The sequence below is a fragment of the Mustelus asterias genome, chromosome 13 (genome assembly GCF_964213995.1).
Source record: "Mustelus asterias chromosome 13, sMusAst1.hap1.1, whole genome shotgun sequence".
Taxonomy (NCBI): domain Eukaryota; kingdom Metazoa; phylum Chordata; class Chondrichthyes; order Carcharhiniformes; family Triakidae; genus Mustelus; species Mustelus asterias.
The window spans coordinates 69813149-69833042 of NC_135813.1; the positions used below are offsets into that span (position 1 = coordinate 69813149).

Here is a 19894-nt window from a genome sequence, read left to right on the forward strand (position 1 = left end):
TTCAAATACCATTTGCCATGGTGGGATTTGAACCCAGGTCCCCAGAGCATTACCCTGGGTCTCAGGATTACCCATTCAGTGACAATACCACTATGGTACCACCGCCCCTTGTATATTAAATTGGTTATATAAATGTAAGCTGCTGTTGATGTTACCCATGAGAAACGCTGTACAAATCCAAGTTGTTATAGAAATGAATCTTTATTTTGCAGGAATTTAAAACACAAAATACATTTAGTATAATTAAAAAAACAGGACCTATTGGCTATGCTACACAAATAGCAAAAAAGAATTTATAAAAATTAAATACATTGCATGTCAGTTTGTCCTCGCATATTCACACAATCTGGATTCCTAAATGTATAAACAAGTCAAGCTTTGAACAAAACCAAAACGCATGGTATCAATTCAACAATTATGTAGTTTTACAAAAGGGTTGCTCTTACTAAAAAAAAGTCCAATTATTTTTGCAATGATTGCAAACAACCATTTTTAGAGTGAATGCAAAACATCATCTTTTAACCAGAAAACAAAGTAGTAAGACACAGAGCACGTTCACTTAAAAGTTTTAAAACTAAATTAGCTACAAGCCAACAGGTTAGATACAAAACAGACACAGCAAACACTTTAAAACACACAGTTTCACAGTTAAATCGTGAGTACAAACTATTGTACACTTTCAGCTAGCTTTTTCTAGGCTTTTAAAAGCAGTTCAGAATGCTATTTTGTCATTTGTTCCAATATGCCCAGAAATAAGCTATACTTTACAGTAACATCAGTATAAATGTTTCAAAGTAGTACATTAGCTCAACCAGAGCTTGCTGGAAAGCACTTTCCCAGCAGACTTCTCAATAAGGTAGAAAATATTGCACAGAAGCAATCACATTTCTTCTGGTCCTAAAAGAATGAATCGATGAGAACATTAAAAACATTTGACATTGCACTGCTGCAAGACTGCTTCAGTAAATGAGTAAGACTCAAATCACAAGCACACCACAACTAATGTTGATCCTACAAGTTCATAAGCTACAGCAGCTTTTGTACAAAGTCCTTTCTACATTGTCCATACCACAAAGATCATACTAAGGTGTATACTTGCAGTCTTCTGCAAATGGGGAGACAGTGGTGCAGTGGTAACGTCACTGGACCAGGCTCTGGGTTAACCGGCAAGAGTTCAAATCCCACCATGACTCAGTGTGGGTGATTCAGTGGCTGTTATTGAGGTGGAGATTTCTGCCTGATAGACAAATGTGTGCAGAAACAAACAAACTGACTATGTCTGCATATCTAAGTGAAATTGTGTATGTGCATATATAATGAAGATAAAGATTTGCATTCGGGACCACAGGATGACTAAAGTACTTTTCAAAAGTAATGTTGTAATGTAGGAAATGCGGCAGCTAATTTATGCACAGGAAGATCCCACAGACTACAATGTGACAATGACCCTGTTCACCTGACTTTAGCGATGTTGGTTGAAAGGTGAGTGCTGGCTCCAGGACACCCGGGAAAACAAACCCCCACTCATTTCCAATAGTGGCGGTGGGATCTTATACACCCAGCAGAGAGGGAGGGGTCTCGGTTTGATGTCTCCTCCTGAAAGATGACACCTCCGACAGGATGGTGCCCCCTCTGTGCTGGCGAGAGATGGGCATCTTTCAGGTACGATGTTGAACCATGCCCCCACCACAAACAACAGATGACACTGTAGTAGAGGTTGTGGGGGGTGTGGGGGCGGGTGGATGTGCGGTCAAATTAACCTTGGTACCCAGCCCATGTGACAAACGAGCACCAGAGCACGTCGAGAGAGAGAGAGATGAGCCGGCATCTGGAAGGATGTGAAGAAATTTGGAGAGTGCAGAAAAAATTCACGAGAATCGTGCCAGGGGTGAGGAACTTCAATTATAAAGAGAGGTTGCTGAAGTTGGGACTCTTTTTCTTGGAGAAAAGAAGGCTGAGAGCAGATCTGACAGAGGTATTCAAAATCATGGGTGGCCTTCACAGAGTAGACAGGGAAGAACTGTTTCCACTCATGAAAGGATCGAGAATGAGTAGGCACAGAATTAAGGTAATCGGTAAAAGAAGCAAAAAAAGAGATACCATGGAAAAGCTTTTTCACCGAGTGAGTGGTTAAGGGTCTGGAGTGCTTTGTTTGAGAGAGGCAGGTTCAACTGAGGCATTGAAAAAGGAATTAGGATGGTTATCTGAAAAAGGAAGAAAGTGTTGGGTTATGGGGGAATGGTACTGGGGGAATTGCTGATTTGGAAAGCCGGCACAGACAGGATGGGCTGAATGGCCTCCTCCTGCTCTGTAATGATTCTGAAGTTCTAGGACAGCTGGAAGAATTTAAATTCAATTAATAAAACCCGGAATTGAAAGCTAGTCTCAACAGTGGTGGCCATAAAACTATAATAGATTGTATAGGTTATGGGCGGCACGGTAGCACAGTGGTTAGCACTGCTGCTTCACAGCTCCAGGGTCCTGGGTTCGATTCCCGGCTCGGGTCACTGTCTGTGTGGAGTTTGCACATTCTCCTCGTGTCTGCGTGGGTTTCCTCCGGGTGCTCCGGTTTCCTCCCACAGTCCAAAGATGTGCGTGTTAGGTTGATTGGCTAGGTTAAAAATTGCCCCTCAGAGTCCTGGGATGCATAGGTTAGAGGGATTAGCAGGTAAATATGTGGGGGTAGGGCCTGGGTGGGATTATGGTCGGTGCAGACTCGATGGGCCGAATGGCCTCCTTCTGCACTGTAGGGTTTCTATGATTTCTATGAACCCATCTGGTTTGCCAACGCCCTTTAGAGAAGGAAACCTCTCATATGTCCCAAGGTGAGAGCGGGGATGGGGAGACTGTTATCTTGGGTCATTTTCCTGATGGCCCCAGCAGAGTTATGTAATATTTAACTTGTTAGAAATTAATCAACTGATCTTTCGCAATATAGTGTTGCTGAACATTCGATAGCAGTAGCAGTTAGAGAGAGTTAAACCAGTCATGTGTCAGCTAATGGAATGTTTTGTATTTTAAAACGTCATTCGTTCGGCATGGCTTTGTCAAATCAATATTAATATTTTCTGGCTCTGTGTACTTTGGTGATGATCCAATGCTTTATGTTTCAGGTGGCTGGGACATTAGTTACTTAGACCTGTTAAGAAACCTATACTTAGTTTGAAGTTCAGAGGTGAGGAATTCCAATTTCCAAATGATCCTTGGACCATGTGCCAGCTGGAAACTGGCTGCACACGCGCAGTTCGGTTATTTTTTGTTCTTCAGGCCGAGGAATGGCCCTGCATGCCTGTTTGGAAGAGAGAAAGAAGAATGGTGTGAAAACCAAGGTCAGGTGACCTAGTACAGAGCGTCATTGTTGAGCAAGTGTCCCAGGGATAGGATGCAAACCAGGGAGGGGGACAGGGAGAGGTCCCAAATGGAATTCCCAAGTAAGGGACAAAGACTGTTTAACAGGATCAATTTCTGTCCCCCTAAGTAAGGCTCCAAATTAAAGAATGAGCTACAAGGGGAAGACTTCTAGTGAAGTGGGCACAATCTGAGAAAGCAGCTGAAGGTTGGTGATTCTGTGCTGTTGGCTACTGGGGCAAACAGAGGCACTCTGCCTGGCAGTGCCAAAGATCTGAAATTCTGCTTGGAAGTTGAAGCTGAGGTATAGTTAGAGATCCAGGGGATGGAAACCTCCAAATGAGGGATCAAAACCCTACAACATGGTTGATTCAGGACTGAGATGAGGAAGAACGTCTTCACTCAGGAGTGTTGTGAATCTGTGGAATTCTCTACCACAGAAAGCTGCTGGGACCACTTCGTTAAATATGTTCAAGAGGAAGCTGAACGTGGCCCTTGTGGCTAAAGGGATCAAGGGTATGGAAAGTTGGAGTGGGATACTGAGAGTGCATGATCAGCCATGATCATATTGAATGGTGGCGCAGGCACGAAGGGCCGAATGGCCTACTCCTGCACCTATTTTCTATTGTTCTATTGTTGAAGCTGTTCAAATGGCAACAACTTTTGGAGAAAATTCCAAGGCAAGGTCTTTAAAAGATGAAACTAGGAAACCTTCATCATAAAGATAGTTTCAACGAGATTGGTTGGCTCAATGTATAAAACATCAGCGTGTGTTGTTGAGAAATCCATGGAAGGTTTGGTTTTGTGTAATGTGTTGTGTTCAACCACACTTTGCCTATTAATTCACATATACTTACACTGAATGTTAGAGTACGAGATACCAGATAGATTTTGCAAATTGCTTTATCTTTACTTGTATAGTAAAAGTTTGCTTTTGTTTGTTCAAAACTCATGGAATCTTGTGGCTTTATTCATTTAACAAGCATCTTGAGTCTCAAAATTTACTAGAACAAACACAAGTATTTTGCCCAAATGTAGAAAATTCTTGGAAGGATCAGGAAACATTTAATTAGCTTTTAAGTCAATTTCTGTTCACAATGTTCAACTTGTAAAAATGATTCCAGTCATATGGAGCTTTGCCTGATAAGGAGAGGGTACAAATTGCCTTTGTTCATTCAGCTTTGAGAGATATCTCATTGTTGAGATATCTATGGATATTTTTCAACTATGACGTCGAGAAGTCTTATCTTTAGATAGTGACCCTTCAAAGGACAGTTTTGTAATGTCTCTGAAAGAGGGCCTTTGTTTCTGGAATAGTCCCCACTTGAATGGCTTGATTAGCAGTTCAATCAAGATGAAGGTTTGGGGAATGATTCTTGTTAAACTGATGTTACTGCAGCTAATTGGATGAAATAATGTGAATTCTCTTGTCTTTATATGCCCTGTTTGTGAACTGAAATCCCACTCACCTGACGAAGGAGCAGCACTCCGAAAGCTAGTGGCTTTTGCTACCAAATAAACCTGTTGGACATTAACCTGGTGTTGTGTGAGACTTCTTACTGAATTTTCAAAAAGCCAGAGAGTGAAAGAAGCATATAAAAAGAGGGGTGCTAGAATAGGTACTTCAAATCGCGACGTGACTTGGCCAGAGATTCCCGTTGAGCTGAAAACATGTGACACAGTGAATTAGTTTTTACTGCAAGTGTCACAAGCATTTGTGCAAATATTATTTGTAATGTATAGTTATTGGCATTAGTTATCAATTTATATGAAAGCCAATAAATGCCTTCAAATCCTATTATCTTGTGGAATAACTCCTAATAAGAACATCCGTTCCCCATCTGGAGGACAGTGTATGAATACAAAACCAAACATTCTTAAAATTAATGAATAATTGGTCACTCAGATTTTTAATTTAGGCAGGTGTTGACACCAATAAGCTATCAATTTCACTTTCCTCTGTGATGACAGGAGCAAAGTTCAGAGAAAGATTAGATTTACATACAAGGTGCTGCCCAACACACTTTTCAAAATTATGGATGATATGGATTTACAAATGCTTTGTACAAAATACCGGACATTTTTCAATTGGTATCATTGCAGTTAATTAGATGGTGAAGAGGGAGAAAAAGCAACAACATTGGTTCAACAGGAATCACTCCCCAATACTTCACCTGATTGAATTGTTAATCCAACTGGATATGGACCCAGAGAACAAAAGGCCTCTTCAGGGATATTACCACCTCCCCTCCCCCTCTCCTGACAGCAATTACTGTTTAGGGAAACTGAAGAGGATTAGCTGTCATGTATTTCTTCCACCTGGGTGACACCAATTTAACATCCACACTTATTCAGAATCCAATGAGTTTTTAATCCTTGAATACCGGTTATTAGCTCTGGAGATAAAATATTCATATTGATGAAAATAAGTGTGTGTGTCTAACAGTCAAGAACAAAGAACAGTACAGCACAGGAAAAGGCCCTTCAGCTCTCCAAGTCTGTGCCGACACAGATGCCTCTCTAATCTAATATTTTCTTGCCTCTACATGGTCCACATCCCTCTATTCCCTGCCTATTCATGTATCTATCCAGATGCCTCTTGAACATTGTTGTAGAATCTGCTTCCACCACCTCCTCCAGCAGCGTGAGAAAAACTTGCCCCTTACACATCTTTTTTAAACTTTCCCCCTCTCACTTTCAACCTATGCCCCCGAGTAATCGACCCTTTGACCTGGGAAAAAGACTCTGACTATCCACCCTATCCAAGCCTGTCATAATCTTGTAAACCTCTATCAGGTTCCCCCCTCATCCTCCAACGCTCCAATGAAAACAATCCAAATTTTTCAACCTTTCTTCATAGTCCATATCCTCCAAACCAGGCAACATCCATCTTCTGCACCCATTCCAATGCACCAATATCCTTCTGGAAGTGTGGCGTCCAGAATTGTACACAATACTTCAAATGTGGCCTAACCAGTCTTATACAGCTGCAACATGATTTTCCAATTCCTATACTCAATGCCCTGACCAATGAAGGCCAGCATGCAAAGGTGATTCTGTATCCACCGATATGAATTGTATGTGTAACTACAGAAGTAACCTTAACTGCATTTAATATTTATCTAGCCATTGTTGTCTAGAGACAAAGTGGTAATCAAAGATTCAACATACTTTACACTTGGGTGCTACTCTCCGCTTTCTCCAAATGCAAAGGTACTCATGGTAATTATTTATACAGAACAGGAAGATCCCAGGTTTGAATGTTGGGGGACCAATAATTAGCCCTCCTCAAGATGGAATGGATAATCACCACTGCCCAATCACCCTCACCACCACCCCCCAAAAAAAAATCAACCCTAGCCAAATGTCCAGGTAGAAGAAAATGGAGGGGGAAGTAGAAAATGAGGCTCAAGTCAACTCTGGTGGCTTGCATATTTTGTCCAACTCACATTTATTTTCCCTTCACTTCAATGGGTGAAAGTTCAGCAAGGAGACCCAACTATTCACCATCTAGTTTGGTGTCATTCCATATGTGATATTACGCCAAATCCTGACTTGCAGGTCTGATTGTAAATATTACATATGACATCACTGTCTGGAGAGCTGGATGAAGACAATAGCTTTGTGGTGTATTCGCTCGTCTTGTAGGTATCTGACTCTGATGAGAGAAACTTCTCCATTTGGATCTGTACAGAGTTGTTCTTTCCCACAGGGTCCAATTTACAGGCTCCGAGATTGGTTTTCAGAACGTCTTTGTATCGGAATTTGGGATGCCCTATGGTGTGGATTCCCATGTTGTAGAATGCTGCCTTTGGTATGTGGAAATCTCCCACCTGATCCACATGACTTACTCAGCAAAGCTAAGCATGCTTTAGATAACATGTACGCAGCACCTTGTAAGACATTTGTTGTTGGAGATTTTTTGTCCTGCAATTTGATGTTGCAGATGGATCTTAAGGAGTGAAGGTGAAATCCTTCGAGTTGCTTTATGTGACACCAGCAAGTTATCTATGTCTCACTGCCAAAAAGTGATGTGAGAACCACTGCCTGGTAGGTTTTGATTTACCTTGAGAGGCAAACTCCACGCTCTCTCCAAAAACTGTGCGAGCTTGCTGAATGCAGAGCCTGTGTTTGCCAGGTGAGGTGTGATTTCATAGAAGAAATATAGAAGCTAGGAGCAGGAGGAGGCCATTTGGCTCTTTGAGCCTGCTCCGCCATTCATTACAATTCATGGCTGATCATCCAATGTAGAACTGCTGGAGAAGATAATCTCAGGATAACAGAACATTTTGAATGGAGTTTAAGAATATATTGTTGAATGTGACTATGAGGTCCTGGAGTTATGGCCAGAAGCAGGTTGGTACAAGATCTCAATCTTTTTCACACTTCCAGGGAGGCCAAAGCATTTTGACAATTTGGACAAAATGCTCAACAAGCAGCTGAATGTCCTCTGGTGGGGTGTGTGCTACGAGTGACCACTAGTTGGCAAGACTTTCCTTAGTAGCTGTTCTGCGATCTGAGACATTGCAGATTGAAGAGATTGGCATCTGTATTGAACTGAAAGTGTACCCCTAGTCAAGATCTTTGTGTGCACACAAAAAGATGGCTGAAATGTAGATTCAAACTGCCTGGTAGATTTTGATTTACCTTTAGAGGCAAACTCCACACTCTCTCCAAAAACTGTGCGAGCTTGCCGAATGCAGAGTCTGTTTGCGCCAGGTGATGTGTGATTTCATAGAAGAAATATAGAAGATAGGAGGAGGCCATTACGCAACCTTGCATCTAATGAAGCACCATTTTGCGTTACACCAACCACTGTGCCTCTTGAAATGTTTAAAGTTTATTTATTAGTGTCACAAGTAGGCTTACATTAACACCGCAATGAAGTTACGGTGAAAATCCCCGAGTTGCCACACTCTGGCGCCTGTTTGGATATACTGAGGGAGAATTTAGCATGGCCAATGCGCCTAACCAGCACGTCTTTTGGACTGTGGGAGGAAACCCACACAGACATGGGGAGAATGTGCAGACTCTGCACAGGCAGTGACCCAAGCCAGGAATCGAACCTGGGCCCTGGGTGTTGTGAGGCAGCAGTGCTAACCACTGTGCTATTGTGCCACTGATCTGGGTTATCTTTGCAGGGCAAGTATATTTGTACAGTATCCATAAGACCATAAGACATAGGAGCGGAAGTAAGGCCATTCGGCCCATCGAGTCCACTCCACCATTCAATCATGGTTGATTTCAACTCCATTTACCCGCTCTCTCCCCATAGCCCTTAATTCCTCGAGAAATCAAGAATTTATCAATTTCTGTCTTGAAGACGCTCAACGTCTCGGCCTCCACAGCCCTCTGTGGCAATGAATTCCACAGACCCACCACTCTCTGGCTGAAGAAATTTCTCCTCATCTCTGTTCTAAAGTGACTCCCTTTTATTCTAAGGCTGTGCCCCCGCGTCCTAGTCTCCCCCGTTAATGGAAACAACTTCCCTACGTCCATCCTATCTAAGCCGTTCATTATCTTGTAAGTTTCTATCAGATCTCCCCTCAACCTCCTAAACTCCAATGAATATAATCCCACGATCCTCAGACGTTCATCGTATGTCAGGCCTACCATTCCTGGGATCATCCGTGTGAATCTCCGCTGGACCCGCTCCAGTGCCAGTATGTCCTTCCTGAGGTGTGGGGCCCAAAATTGCTCACAGTACTCCAAATGGGGCCTAACCAGTGCTTTATAAAGCCTCAGAAGTACATCCCTGCTTTTGTATTCCAAGTCTCTTGAGATAAATGACAACATTACATTTGCTTTCTTAATTACGGACTCAACCTGCAAGTTTACCTTTAGAGAATCCTGGACTAGGACTCCCAAGTCCCTTTGCACTTTAGCATTATGAATTTTGTCACCGTTTAGAAAATAGTCCATGCCTCTATTCTTTTTTCCAAAGTGTACGACCTCGCACTTGCCCACGTTGAATTTCATCAGCCACTTCTTGGACCACTCTCCTAAACTGTCTAAATCTTTCTGCAGCCTCCCCACCTCCTCAATACTACCTGCCCCTCCACCTATTTTTGTATCATCGGCAAACTTGACCAGAATGCCCCCAGTCCCGTCATCTAGATCGTTAATATATAAAGAGAACAGCTGTGGCCCCAACACTGAACCCTGCGGGACACCACTTGTCACCGGTTGCCATTCTGAGAAAGAACCTTTTATCCCAACTCTCTGCCTTCTGTCTGACAGCCAATCGTCAATCCATGTTAGTACCTTGCCTCGAATACCATGGGCCCTTATTTTACTCAGCAGTCTCCCGTGAGGCACCTTGTCAAAGGCCTTTTGGAAGTCAAGATAGATAACATCCATTGGCTCTCCTTGGTCTAACCTATTTGTTATCTCTTCAAAGAACTCTAACAGGTTTGTCAGGCACGACCTCCCCTTACTAAATCCATGCTGACTTGTCCTAATCCGACCCTGCACTTCCAAGAATTTAGAAATCTCATCCTTAACGATGGATTCTAGAATTTTGCCAACAACTGAGGTTAGGCTAATTGGCCTATAATTTTCCATCTTTTTTCTTGTTCCCTTCTTGAACAGTGGGGTTACAACAGCGATTTTCCAATCCTCTGGGACTTTCCCTGACTCCAGTGACTTTTGAAAGATCATAACTAACGCCTCCACTATTTCTTCAGCTATCTCCTTTAGAACTCTAGGATGTAGCCCATCTGGGCCTGGAGATTTATCAATTTTCAGACCTTTTAGTTTCTCTAGCACTTTCTCCTTTGTGATGGCAACCATATTCAACTCTGCCCCCTGACTTTCCTGAATTGTTGGGATATTACTCATGTCTTCTACTGTGAAGACTGACGCAAAGTACTTATTAAGTTCCTCAGCTATTTCCTTGTCTCCCATCACTAGATTACCAGCGTCATTTTGGAGCGGCCCAATGTCTACTTTTGCCTCCCGTTTGTTTTTAATGTATTTAAAGAAACTTTTACTATCATGCCTAATGTTACTGGCTAGCCTACCTTCATATTTGATCCTCTCCTTCCTTATTTCTCTCTTTGTTATCCTCTGTTTGTTTTTATAGCCTTCCCAATCTTCTGACTTCCCACTACTCTTTGCCACATTATAGGCTCTCTCTTTTGCCTTGATGCATTCCCTGACTTCCTTTGTCAGCCATGGCTGCCTAATCCCCCCTCTGATAACCTTTCTTTTGTTTGGGATGAACCTCTGCACTGTGTCCTCAATTACTCCCAGAAACTCCTGCCATTGCTGTTCTACTGTCTTTCCCACTAGGCTCTGCTTCCAGTCAATTTTTGTCAGTTCCTCCCTCATGCGCCTGTAATTACCTTTATTTAACTGTAGAACCTTCACATCTGATTCTGCCTTCCTTCTTTCAAATTGCAGACTGAATTCTACCATATTATGATCACTGCTTCCTAAGTGTTCCCTTACTTTAAGATCTTTTATCACGTCTGGCTCATTACATAACACTAAGTCCAGAATAGCCTGTTCCCTCGTGGGCTCCATCACAAGCTGTTCCAAAAAGCCATCCTGTAAACATTCAATGAATTCCCTTTCTTTGGGTCCACTGGCAACATTATTTACCCAGTCCACCTGCATATTGGTATCTCTTCCACACACCTTCACAGTTTACTGTGTCAAAGGTCTTAGGTCAATGAACACCATGCATAAGTCTTTGTGGCATTCAGGGAACTTTTCTTGAATTTGACATGCCAAAGATCGTGCTGAGTATTCCATGTCCAGCAAGAAAGCGAAACTGTGACTCCAGGTACACAGTCTGCAAGAGGACAAAAATCTCATTGAGAATAACCCTTGCAAGAATTTTTCCTGCTGTGGATAGAAGTGAAACACCATGAGGACTGTTATCGATGGTTTTGCTTCATTTTCTTTTGTACAGGTGGGTAAAGGAAGCATCCTTGTAATCTTGGGTCTCAATGCCATAGTTCCAGATTAAGCAGAAGCAGCTTGGGAGTCTCCAAACCATGCGAGCTCCCCCATACTCGAATACTTCAGGTGGAATGCCATTGGCTCCCAGTGACTTATGACTTTGGATTGAGATGTACTGAGAACTAGTTCATCCAGAACACAATGCTGTGGGAATGATTTAATAGCATCTTCACAGCCTGTGGATTCTTAATTGTTAAAGTGCTCTGCACAACGAGAGAAAATCTTATTCCTGTTTGTAAGGAGCTGATTGCCACTTGTTGAGGACGAATGTTGTACTGTTGGTTTTGAGGCCATAGATAGATTGGAGACCTCCATGAAGAGCCTTCAGGTCATATGTATCAGCAGCATCCTGAACCTCCCACAGTATGGTTCTCCACCCCTCAGGTTGGGCTGCTGGCTGACTTTTCCTTAAATGGTACCTAGCTTCTCTTGCTGGTGATATTTTTGTAAGATACGTGGGATTGTGGGAATTGTGCAATCATCTAGCAGCTTGGCTAAATTTTGGTAGCTCTTGTTGAATCAACGCCGGTGCTTCTATTTAATAAACCCAAGGTCCTCAGATACTATGCTATGAGTGACATCTCTTAATTTCTTCCAAGCATCTTCAATATCTCTGTTATCTTCTGGGATACCAGAAAGGTCAATGGCTCATTTTTGTTCCAGTTCCTGTCTCTCGGCCACACTTTTAGGATAGTTATGTGAAGTTTCCTCTGTAGTTCAACTTTGTGCCATAGCACTCCTGACAAGCCGATGGTCTGACTGGAATTCAGCAAGACAGCGAGTATAGCACATGTCCTTTAGATCTCTGTCATACAATAATGTAGTCCAACACATGCTAAAGTTTAGACTTAGGATGTATCCAAATTGTTCCCAGTTTATCAGAAGATTGAGTTTGTGTTGGTGAGGTCGAACTCACTGTACTTAAAGCAAGTGACCATTGGAGTTTACTCCACTAATGCAGTGTTGCCCCAGTTCTCCCCTCCATGTTTTACAGTCACCCAACATGGACATTTTAAAATCACCAAGGATGATAAGTTTGACTTGGTGAGGTACTTCTCTGATGATTCTGCTGAGGGCATTGTACTGCTCTGATCTTGCTAAGATCATCATAGAGTCCTTCTTTGACCCTGTCTTTATGTGTAATCATTGGTGCATAGGTGCTGATGAGTGTTGCATGCTGCTTTTCAATATGACTTTTTTTAAAAATTCAAAGAATGTGGGCTTCTGCTGGCTAGGTCAACATTCATTGCCCATCCCCAATTGTCCTTGAGAAGGTGGTGGTGAGCTGCCTTCGGCTCCATGTGATGTAGGTACACCTAGTGCTGTTAGGGAGGGAGCTCCAGGATTTTGGCCCAGCAACAATGATATATTTCCAAGTCAGAATGGTGAGTAGCTTGGAGAAAAACTTTCAGGTGGTGGCATACAAACAATCCTGAGTCAGTTACTGATACCCTTGGAAATTGAACTGGTGTGCAAATTCAGATGGAACAAAGCCCACAAGTGACTCTCTTGGCTGGTCTTTGGATCTCGAACAAATAGTTTTAGCAACTTCCACAAAATGAGGATCCTCTGCAACCCTTATGACCACTCCATTCATATTGTACCTGCCCAGTGTTCTGCCTATGAGGACTGTTCTACACCCTGGCTTTAGATTGTCTAGAAATATTCTGACAATATTTAGGGGGATAAATGCGTGGGTTTTGTGGGAATGGGGCAGGTGATGGGCTTGGGTAAAATGCTTTGTTGGAAAGTCAGTGCAGACTTGATGGACCGAATAGCCTCCTTCTGCACTGTAGTGATTCTATGACATTCCTTGAGCAGCGAATCATCCAATTGTTAGTAGTCCTTTGGAGTTTTTATGTTTCGACCTCAGTGATTGGTGACCAGCCAGAAGTGGTGAACTGGAAGGTGCAGTGAAGCCAGGTTGTGTTTATGGTTTCTTTTCTTCCCTTTCTCCATCTTGGGGATGGTAGCTCTGGAACTAAAAAATCCTGCCCTATCACCTTAGGAGGATACATCTGCCGCAATCTGTGGAAGGTGGCCATTAACCATAGACCTCCTGACTGAAAACTGCCAGTAGCATCCTCTACCTGTTCCAGTGGATACTTTCCCCATTGCCACAGGGCTGGGTAGCCTGAGTTTTGAAGAATAATCTGCATCTTTAAGGAGGTGAGGTTTGTGCAGAGCCCCTCCTCCTCTCTTGTCCAAGGCAGCTAATGCTGAACTGGTTTAAAATGTGGCACAAATGCAGCAGCTGAAAGGATGCAGTTTTTCACCTTGCTGTTGTCATTCTCCTAGATGAGTTGCTGAACAAGCTGGAAAGTCTCTCCTTGACATTTCTACATCCCCATCCACTCAGATAACACAGACAGTGTTTTGCACTGTCAGCAGATCAATACTTCATCATTTGACCGCCTGGTGGGAAATGTTTAATAAGCAAATTTTTTCTTCTTTTAGGCTGCCAGCAAAGACTGATGAGCTTCAAACACAGGGATTAAAGTGTTACAAAGGACCAGAATGGAGGAGAGTTAAGATGCTCTTCACCCACAAAAAGTCCTACATGGACAAGTGCCTCAAATAGCCTCTTAATCAAACTGCTACTGCTCGGCTTCATGTGCTGATCCTGTTTAGAACTCTGAGTAGAGGTACAAACGTGAGTGTTCGGGACCTCAAACGTGACTGCTCTTGGCAGGTGGGGCCTGTCAACCTAGCCTAGCCATTATCATTACAATACCCGACCCACTACTGCATGATAATTATTTTATTTCTCATTCTACGGCACAGTAAAATCTTTCTGAAATTTTGCCCAGGGGACTTTGGATCATCTCTCAAGTCCATCACCCTCAACCGAAATGAAAAAGAACCGCTAATTCAGCATTAACACTCCACAACAAAAATTAAATTGCCTACCTTTAAGCGTCTGATTCATTTCTTTCCTCACGCGGGAGCCTATCATTAAAAGTTGTTTGTGGGCCTTCAGAAGCAACTGCAACAGGAAATCAGACAGCATATAAATCAAAGTTTTGTTGAGCTTAAGTCATAACATGCTTCACATTATATTTGAACTCATGGTTTAACAGTAAAACAATTGCAATTATATGAAATAGACTCACTTTGTGCACATGCCTGCAGCATAACGAATTCTAAAGCATCGAGTACAATTCCATGACTAATACATGATTCATTTATCTCAGTGCTTTTGGAGTTAGAGTGCTGTGGGTGGCCACATCAGTCTATACTTCTGAAGTAAACAGTGGATCCTAGAATATTTTAAAGTAAATCTTAAAAATATTTTCTCCAAAAGAATGGCAACGGCTATTGGCAAGAGATGAACGTGGATTCCTCACAAATCTTGTCAACAAGATTTGTGAGGAATCCACGTTCATCTCTTGCTAATAGCTGTTGCCATTCTTTTGGAGAAAATATTTGCCATTAAGTTCACAACTTATTCCAAAGTGTCATTAAATAGATAATAGGAAGCATAATGCACAATCTCATGGGTATCAATTCACTTGTCCTCTTGGTTTATAGAACAAAAATCTTTGATTAATATGTAAATTAATAAATTCCCAATTTAGGGTCTTTACTTAAAAAAAAACTAATGTCATAAATTTGTCTGCAAGTCATGGAGCAGATATGAAAACGAAACTGCTGAGGCAGATTATCATTTAGTTAATATGAGTAACAGAAATATACAAATGTTCAGTTCCTTTGAGAGCTATACAAATTTAGAATGGTGTCATTTTATTGAAATCACTGAATATTTAAAATAAATGGATTTAAAATGTGATTGTATCAATGGAGATAATAGTACCTTCTCGCAGCTCATCAGTAATTAGTATGATAATATTCACTCATATTCTCTTCCTGCATCTAGAGACTCACGAGGCAGATAAAGCACATGCTTACATCTTGGTCGTGCAGAGGAAACCCACGAAGACAAGGGGAGAACGTTGTCGCAGCACGGTGGCACAGTGGTTAGCACTGCTGCCTTACAGCGCCAGGGACCCGGGTTCAATTCCCGGCTTGGGTCACTGTCTGTGCGGAGTCTGCACGTTCTCTCTGTGTCTGCGTGGGTTTCCTCCGGATGCTCCGGTTTCCTCCCACAGTCCAAAGATGTGCAAATTAGGTAGATCGGCCATGCTAAATTGCCCCTTAGCGATAGGGGGACTAGCTAGGGTTAATGCATGGGGTTATGGGGATAGGGCCTGGGTGGGATTGTGGTCGGTGCAGACTCGATGGGCCGAATGGCCTCCTTCTGCACTGTAGGATTCTATGATTCTATGAATGTGCAAACTCCACCCAGATAGTCACCCAAAGCTGGAATTGAACCCGAGTCCCTGGAGCTCTGAGACAGCAATGGTAACCATGCCAGGAATCCGTCCCACTCTTATTGCCTGCCATACGCATATCAGGATGAGTTGTAGGTTAATGATTAACCTGTTTTGGCTGCATTACACACCTTCCTTGGCTACCAAATCCTGGAGTGGGATTCAAAACATGAAGCAATTGGCTCATGGCCAGGAATGCTACCAATGCACCACACAACCTCTCTTAGTATGGTAATATTTGCTGTTTATCATTTTGGCAAGCAGCCGAAAATACATTTGTGTGGAAAGTCATTTTCTTTTGTCAGTCCTGATCAGATAATTACCCAATGTTCAAACACAGAGTGTAGTAATTTATATTGCACCCAAGGTTCAGTTAGAACCAATATTTACTCACTTCTACAAACAGGAATGGCCAATCATCAGTTTTTCTAGTTATTCTGCGCTTAAAAGTATTGATTCTTAGCACCGTGTTTACTCATTTGTCCATTTATGGTAAATAAAAACAGATAGGAATAGAGACTGTTCTGCCTGACAATCCTCACTATACGCAACTCAACAAGAAATCCCTTTTCAAGGAAATATTCCAAAACAATTCAAAACAGAAGATAGATTTCATCACTAACTTCAGCCTCTGACTAAACCCATTCATTCAGCCTCTCTGCCGCATGCATGGTATGGCACAGATTTATACAACAATTCACTCTGCTTCATTGTTCATGGCTTCAAGCATTTTGTTGAAAACAATAAGTACGCTGCCCCTTGTGGGCATGAGACCTGATTTGGCCTTTAAAGAGAGATTCTCCATATTGAAGCAGTTTGTTACACTACTTGGTTACAAGATTTCACATGGACTATTACCCAAGTACACCAGGTATTTTGGCAGAATTACAAAGGAAGTGCATTCCAGCTCACTTCCTCCATGAGGAAGTAAAGCATTGTGTGGTAATATTATTGCCAGGTTGATCATTCTTACGGATTTGGTAAAAATACAACACAATCAAGGATGACAAAGTTGATCAACGGTGTATATTTACTACTATTAACCACTACTGCAGCAACTTGCACTTATGTAGCACCTTTAAAGTAGAAAGACATTGCCAAGCCAAGGAAAAAATGAGTAGCAGGGTGACCAAAAACTTAAAAAGGTTGGTTTTAAGAGCTTCAGGAATGAAATTCCAGAGGTTTGAAGGGCAAGGGGTTAAAAGGTGGTTTTGTATGATGTTTGCAAAGGAAGGAATGAAATGGTGTATCATAGGCATTAATTACTGCATGTATATTTTGGCATATTTAGAAATTGAAGTATTTGTAACAGTCAATGCAAACATCAATAATGTAAATATTATTTGTGCAAAGGAGATGTACATTCTTCATTCACAGATACCATGTTTATTATACAGAATTCCTGAATTTAGTCAAACATTAGTGGAGAATACTCCTGTCTCACTATTCCCCAAGATGTGGAAGGCGTCTGGCACAGAAAGACTGATTTGAGGTGCGTCACAAAATGTTAGGAAGCAGAAAATTACCCGGAACCAAAAATACATATAAGAATATTGCAATATAAATTTACTCTAAACTGAAAAAAGATAGAATAGGGTATATTTCCACATCACTCAGACCAAAGGTTATTTACCTTCTACAAAGGTATGACCGTTCATCATCTGGCCAGTTTGATGATTAACAACAGAGGTTACTCCTGATGGACCCTCATCCACAAAGTCATTTTCTTCCTCAGAGTCCACTAGGGTAAAAACAGTAGAACCTGTTTGCCTAAAAATCAAGAAATGCTATGATCAAAACAAATTATTAGGAAGAGAAAGTGGTTCTAGATTCAAACAAAGAAGTGCGAGAATCTTGTACACAACATTGGTTGAAAATTATGATCTACAATCTTCTGTCTCCAGGATTTAATTTAGGGGAAAACACATCAGTTATTAGCTTTGTCACCAGTGCTAGATATTTTCCCCCCACCATTTCCCAACACTATCTACTCAACAAAAACAATGGTTTAAACCATTCCACAATGCCAAATACTCGGCGTGTCCAAAGCACGATGGAGAGTGGATACAATAGGCTGAATTTTCCCATCCTAGTGATGATGGGCTTGAAGGTAGAGGCAGCCAGCAGGATAGCCAGGAGCTGACCAGACGCTGTCCCTATGCATTTCCATCACCAGGGAACTTTCTCAAGATTTGGCTTGGATTAGGATCAGCTGCCCACTCCACAGAAGTGGACAGAATATTGAAATGTTTAAGGCCCCAGTTAGGGATGACTTTGCAAGCTCACCAACTTAATGGCCTTTTGTGCCTGCAGGCAGCATGGGGTGGCCGAAGTGAGAGGATCTGTGCCCGAAAAAGCAGGCCGTTGCCGTGGGCAGGAAGAGCCGCTCAATTCATCCTCCACTCTGAGAGACCCAACTTAAGACAAGGATATCTCCCATGTTGAGGCACCTTCACGATCCTCAACCTGTCTCAGCAGTGATTTCCTCTCCTAGGGAGGCAGCATCAGGAGCTCACCCCACTTCCTTTCTGAATAAGAATGCGAGCACAGAGGTAGCCAAACTGGAGGCTGCCTCCAAGAAGACTGGGCTGCAGTTGTGGGCTTGGGACCCCGGTTTGGCGCCGGCACGGGGGTCCCGTAGCCAGTGTTAAAATTCAGCCTATCAAGTCGTCAGTCTACTATTTGCATCTATTTCATTTTTTTGACCCAGTTCATGCTTTCAAAAAATATGCTGCTCGAGACAAACACAATTCTTGATCCCAAGGTTGCAATTGTTAATGCTTCAGTAATGAGAACTTGATGAAACACCTCAAGTATGCTCTTAGGATAAAGCAGGGAGTGATCAATTGCTGTAGTAATAGAAAATAAAGACTTATGAATACTGGTTTTCAGGTTTCACAGAACAGGGACCTTAAAACATTAATACAAGTAATGGAATACCATATTATTGAGCAATATTAACTTATTCAGACACTATAAACAAATAAGCCAATTATAAACAATATGTTAAGAAAACAGACAGAATTAAACTTTAAAATTTAGAAAACAGGAGGAGAGCAACGTTCTCTGTGGGTGCTTTCCATTGACCAGCTACTGCCTTACCACTCCTGTTATTTTCATCTGTTTCAAAAGTTTGTTTATTCATCCCATGATCGATGGTTTTTGCTACAACTACTCCCTACGGTAAAGCAAACCAAGCTCCAGCAACACTTTGTATGAAAAGTTTCTTTTCCCTTTTCACTCTTTTGGCCGGATAGTTTTTCTTTAAGAAATGCGGGGTCTTTGCTTCAACAAGGACACTTGCTAGAGCTTAAATGGTTCCTCACTCCCAATCATCCTTGAGAATCCAAGCTGTGGCTTAAGAGCTTTTCTGTAATGGAGTACTAAAAACTACACACAGTGTTCAAAAACCTGACTTAACCATTGCCTTGTACAAATTTAATCACCCCGTTACCCTTGTACTTTATTTCTCGTCATAAACTAAAACAGTGCTTGTGGCCAATTTATACCCTTATTTGGCCACACTTTGGGTGGCATGGTGGCACAGTGGTTAGCACTGCTAATTCACAGCACCAGGAACCCGGGTTCGATTCCTGGTTTGGGTCACTGACTGTGCGGAGTCTGCACGTTGTCCCCGTGTCTGCGTGGGTTTCCTCTGGGTGCTCCGGTTTCCTCCCACAGTCTGAAAGACGTGCTGGTCAGATGCATTGACCATGTTAAATTCTCCCTCTGCGTACCCGAACAGATGCCAGAGTGTGGCGACTAGGGGATTTTCACAGTAACTTCAGTGTTAATGGAAGCCTATTTGTGACGCTAGTAAATAAACTTTAAACTCTTCAAAAAAGAGTTTCTCTGCTCTTCCATATCTTTCAGCATCCTTCCATTGAGTGCATACTTGCATTCAGTTGCTCCTTCCAAATCCTATCATTTCTGCATTAAATTAAATTCACTGCCTGACTGCTCATTTCACTAACTATTCTGCAAATATTTTAAAGTCTACCACCCTTTTTTCTTTAAATTCATTCATGGAATGTGGGCGTCACTGGCTGGGTCAGCATTTATTGCTCATTTCTAATTGCCCTCGTGGTGAGTGGCTTTTCAGGCCATTTAAGAGTCAACCAAATTGCTGTGGGTCTGCAGTCACGTGTAGTCCAGACTAGGTAAGGATGGCAGATTTCCTTCCCTAAGGGGCATTACTGAACCAGATGGGTTCATCAAATACCCATTATTGTCAGGAGATTTGAAAA

General features: G+C 42.1%; 1 protein-coding gene across 1 annotated transcript in view; it reads right to left on the reverse strand.

Moving 5' to 3' along the window:
- Positions 1-182: 182 nt before the first annotated feature.
- vsig10 (V-set and immunoglobulin domain containing 10) overlaps positions 183-19894 on the reverse strand; it is a 35959-nt gene continuing 16247 nt past the window's right edge. The window contains exons 7-9 of the mRNA XM_078226997.1: positions 17281-17417; positions 14227-14302; positions 183-3289 (exon numbers count right to left, since the gene is read on the reverse strand). Coding sequence (XP_078083123.1) covers positions 14229-14302; positions 17281-17417 — 211 coding nt within the window. The 3' untranslated portion in view covers positions 183-3289; positions 14227-14228. The remainder of the gene's footprint in view (positions 3290-14226; positions 14303-17280; positions 17418-19894) is intronic.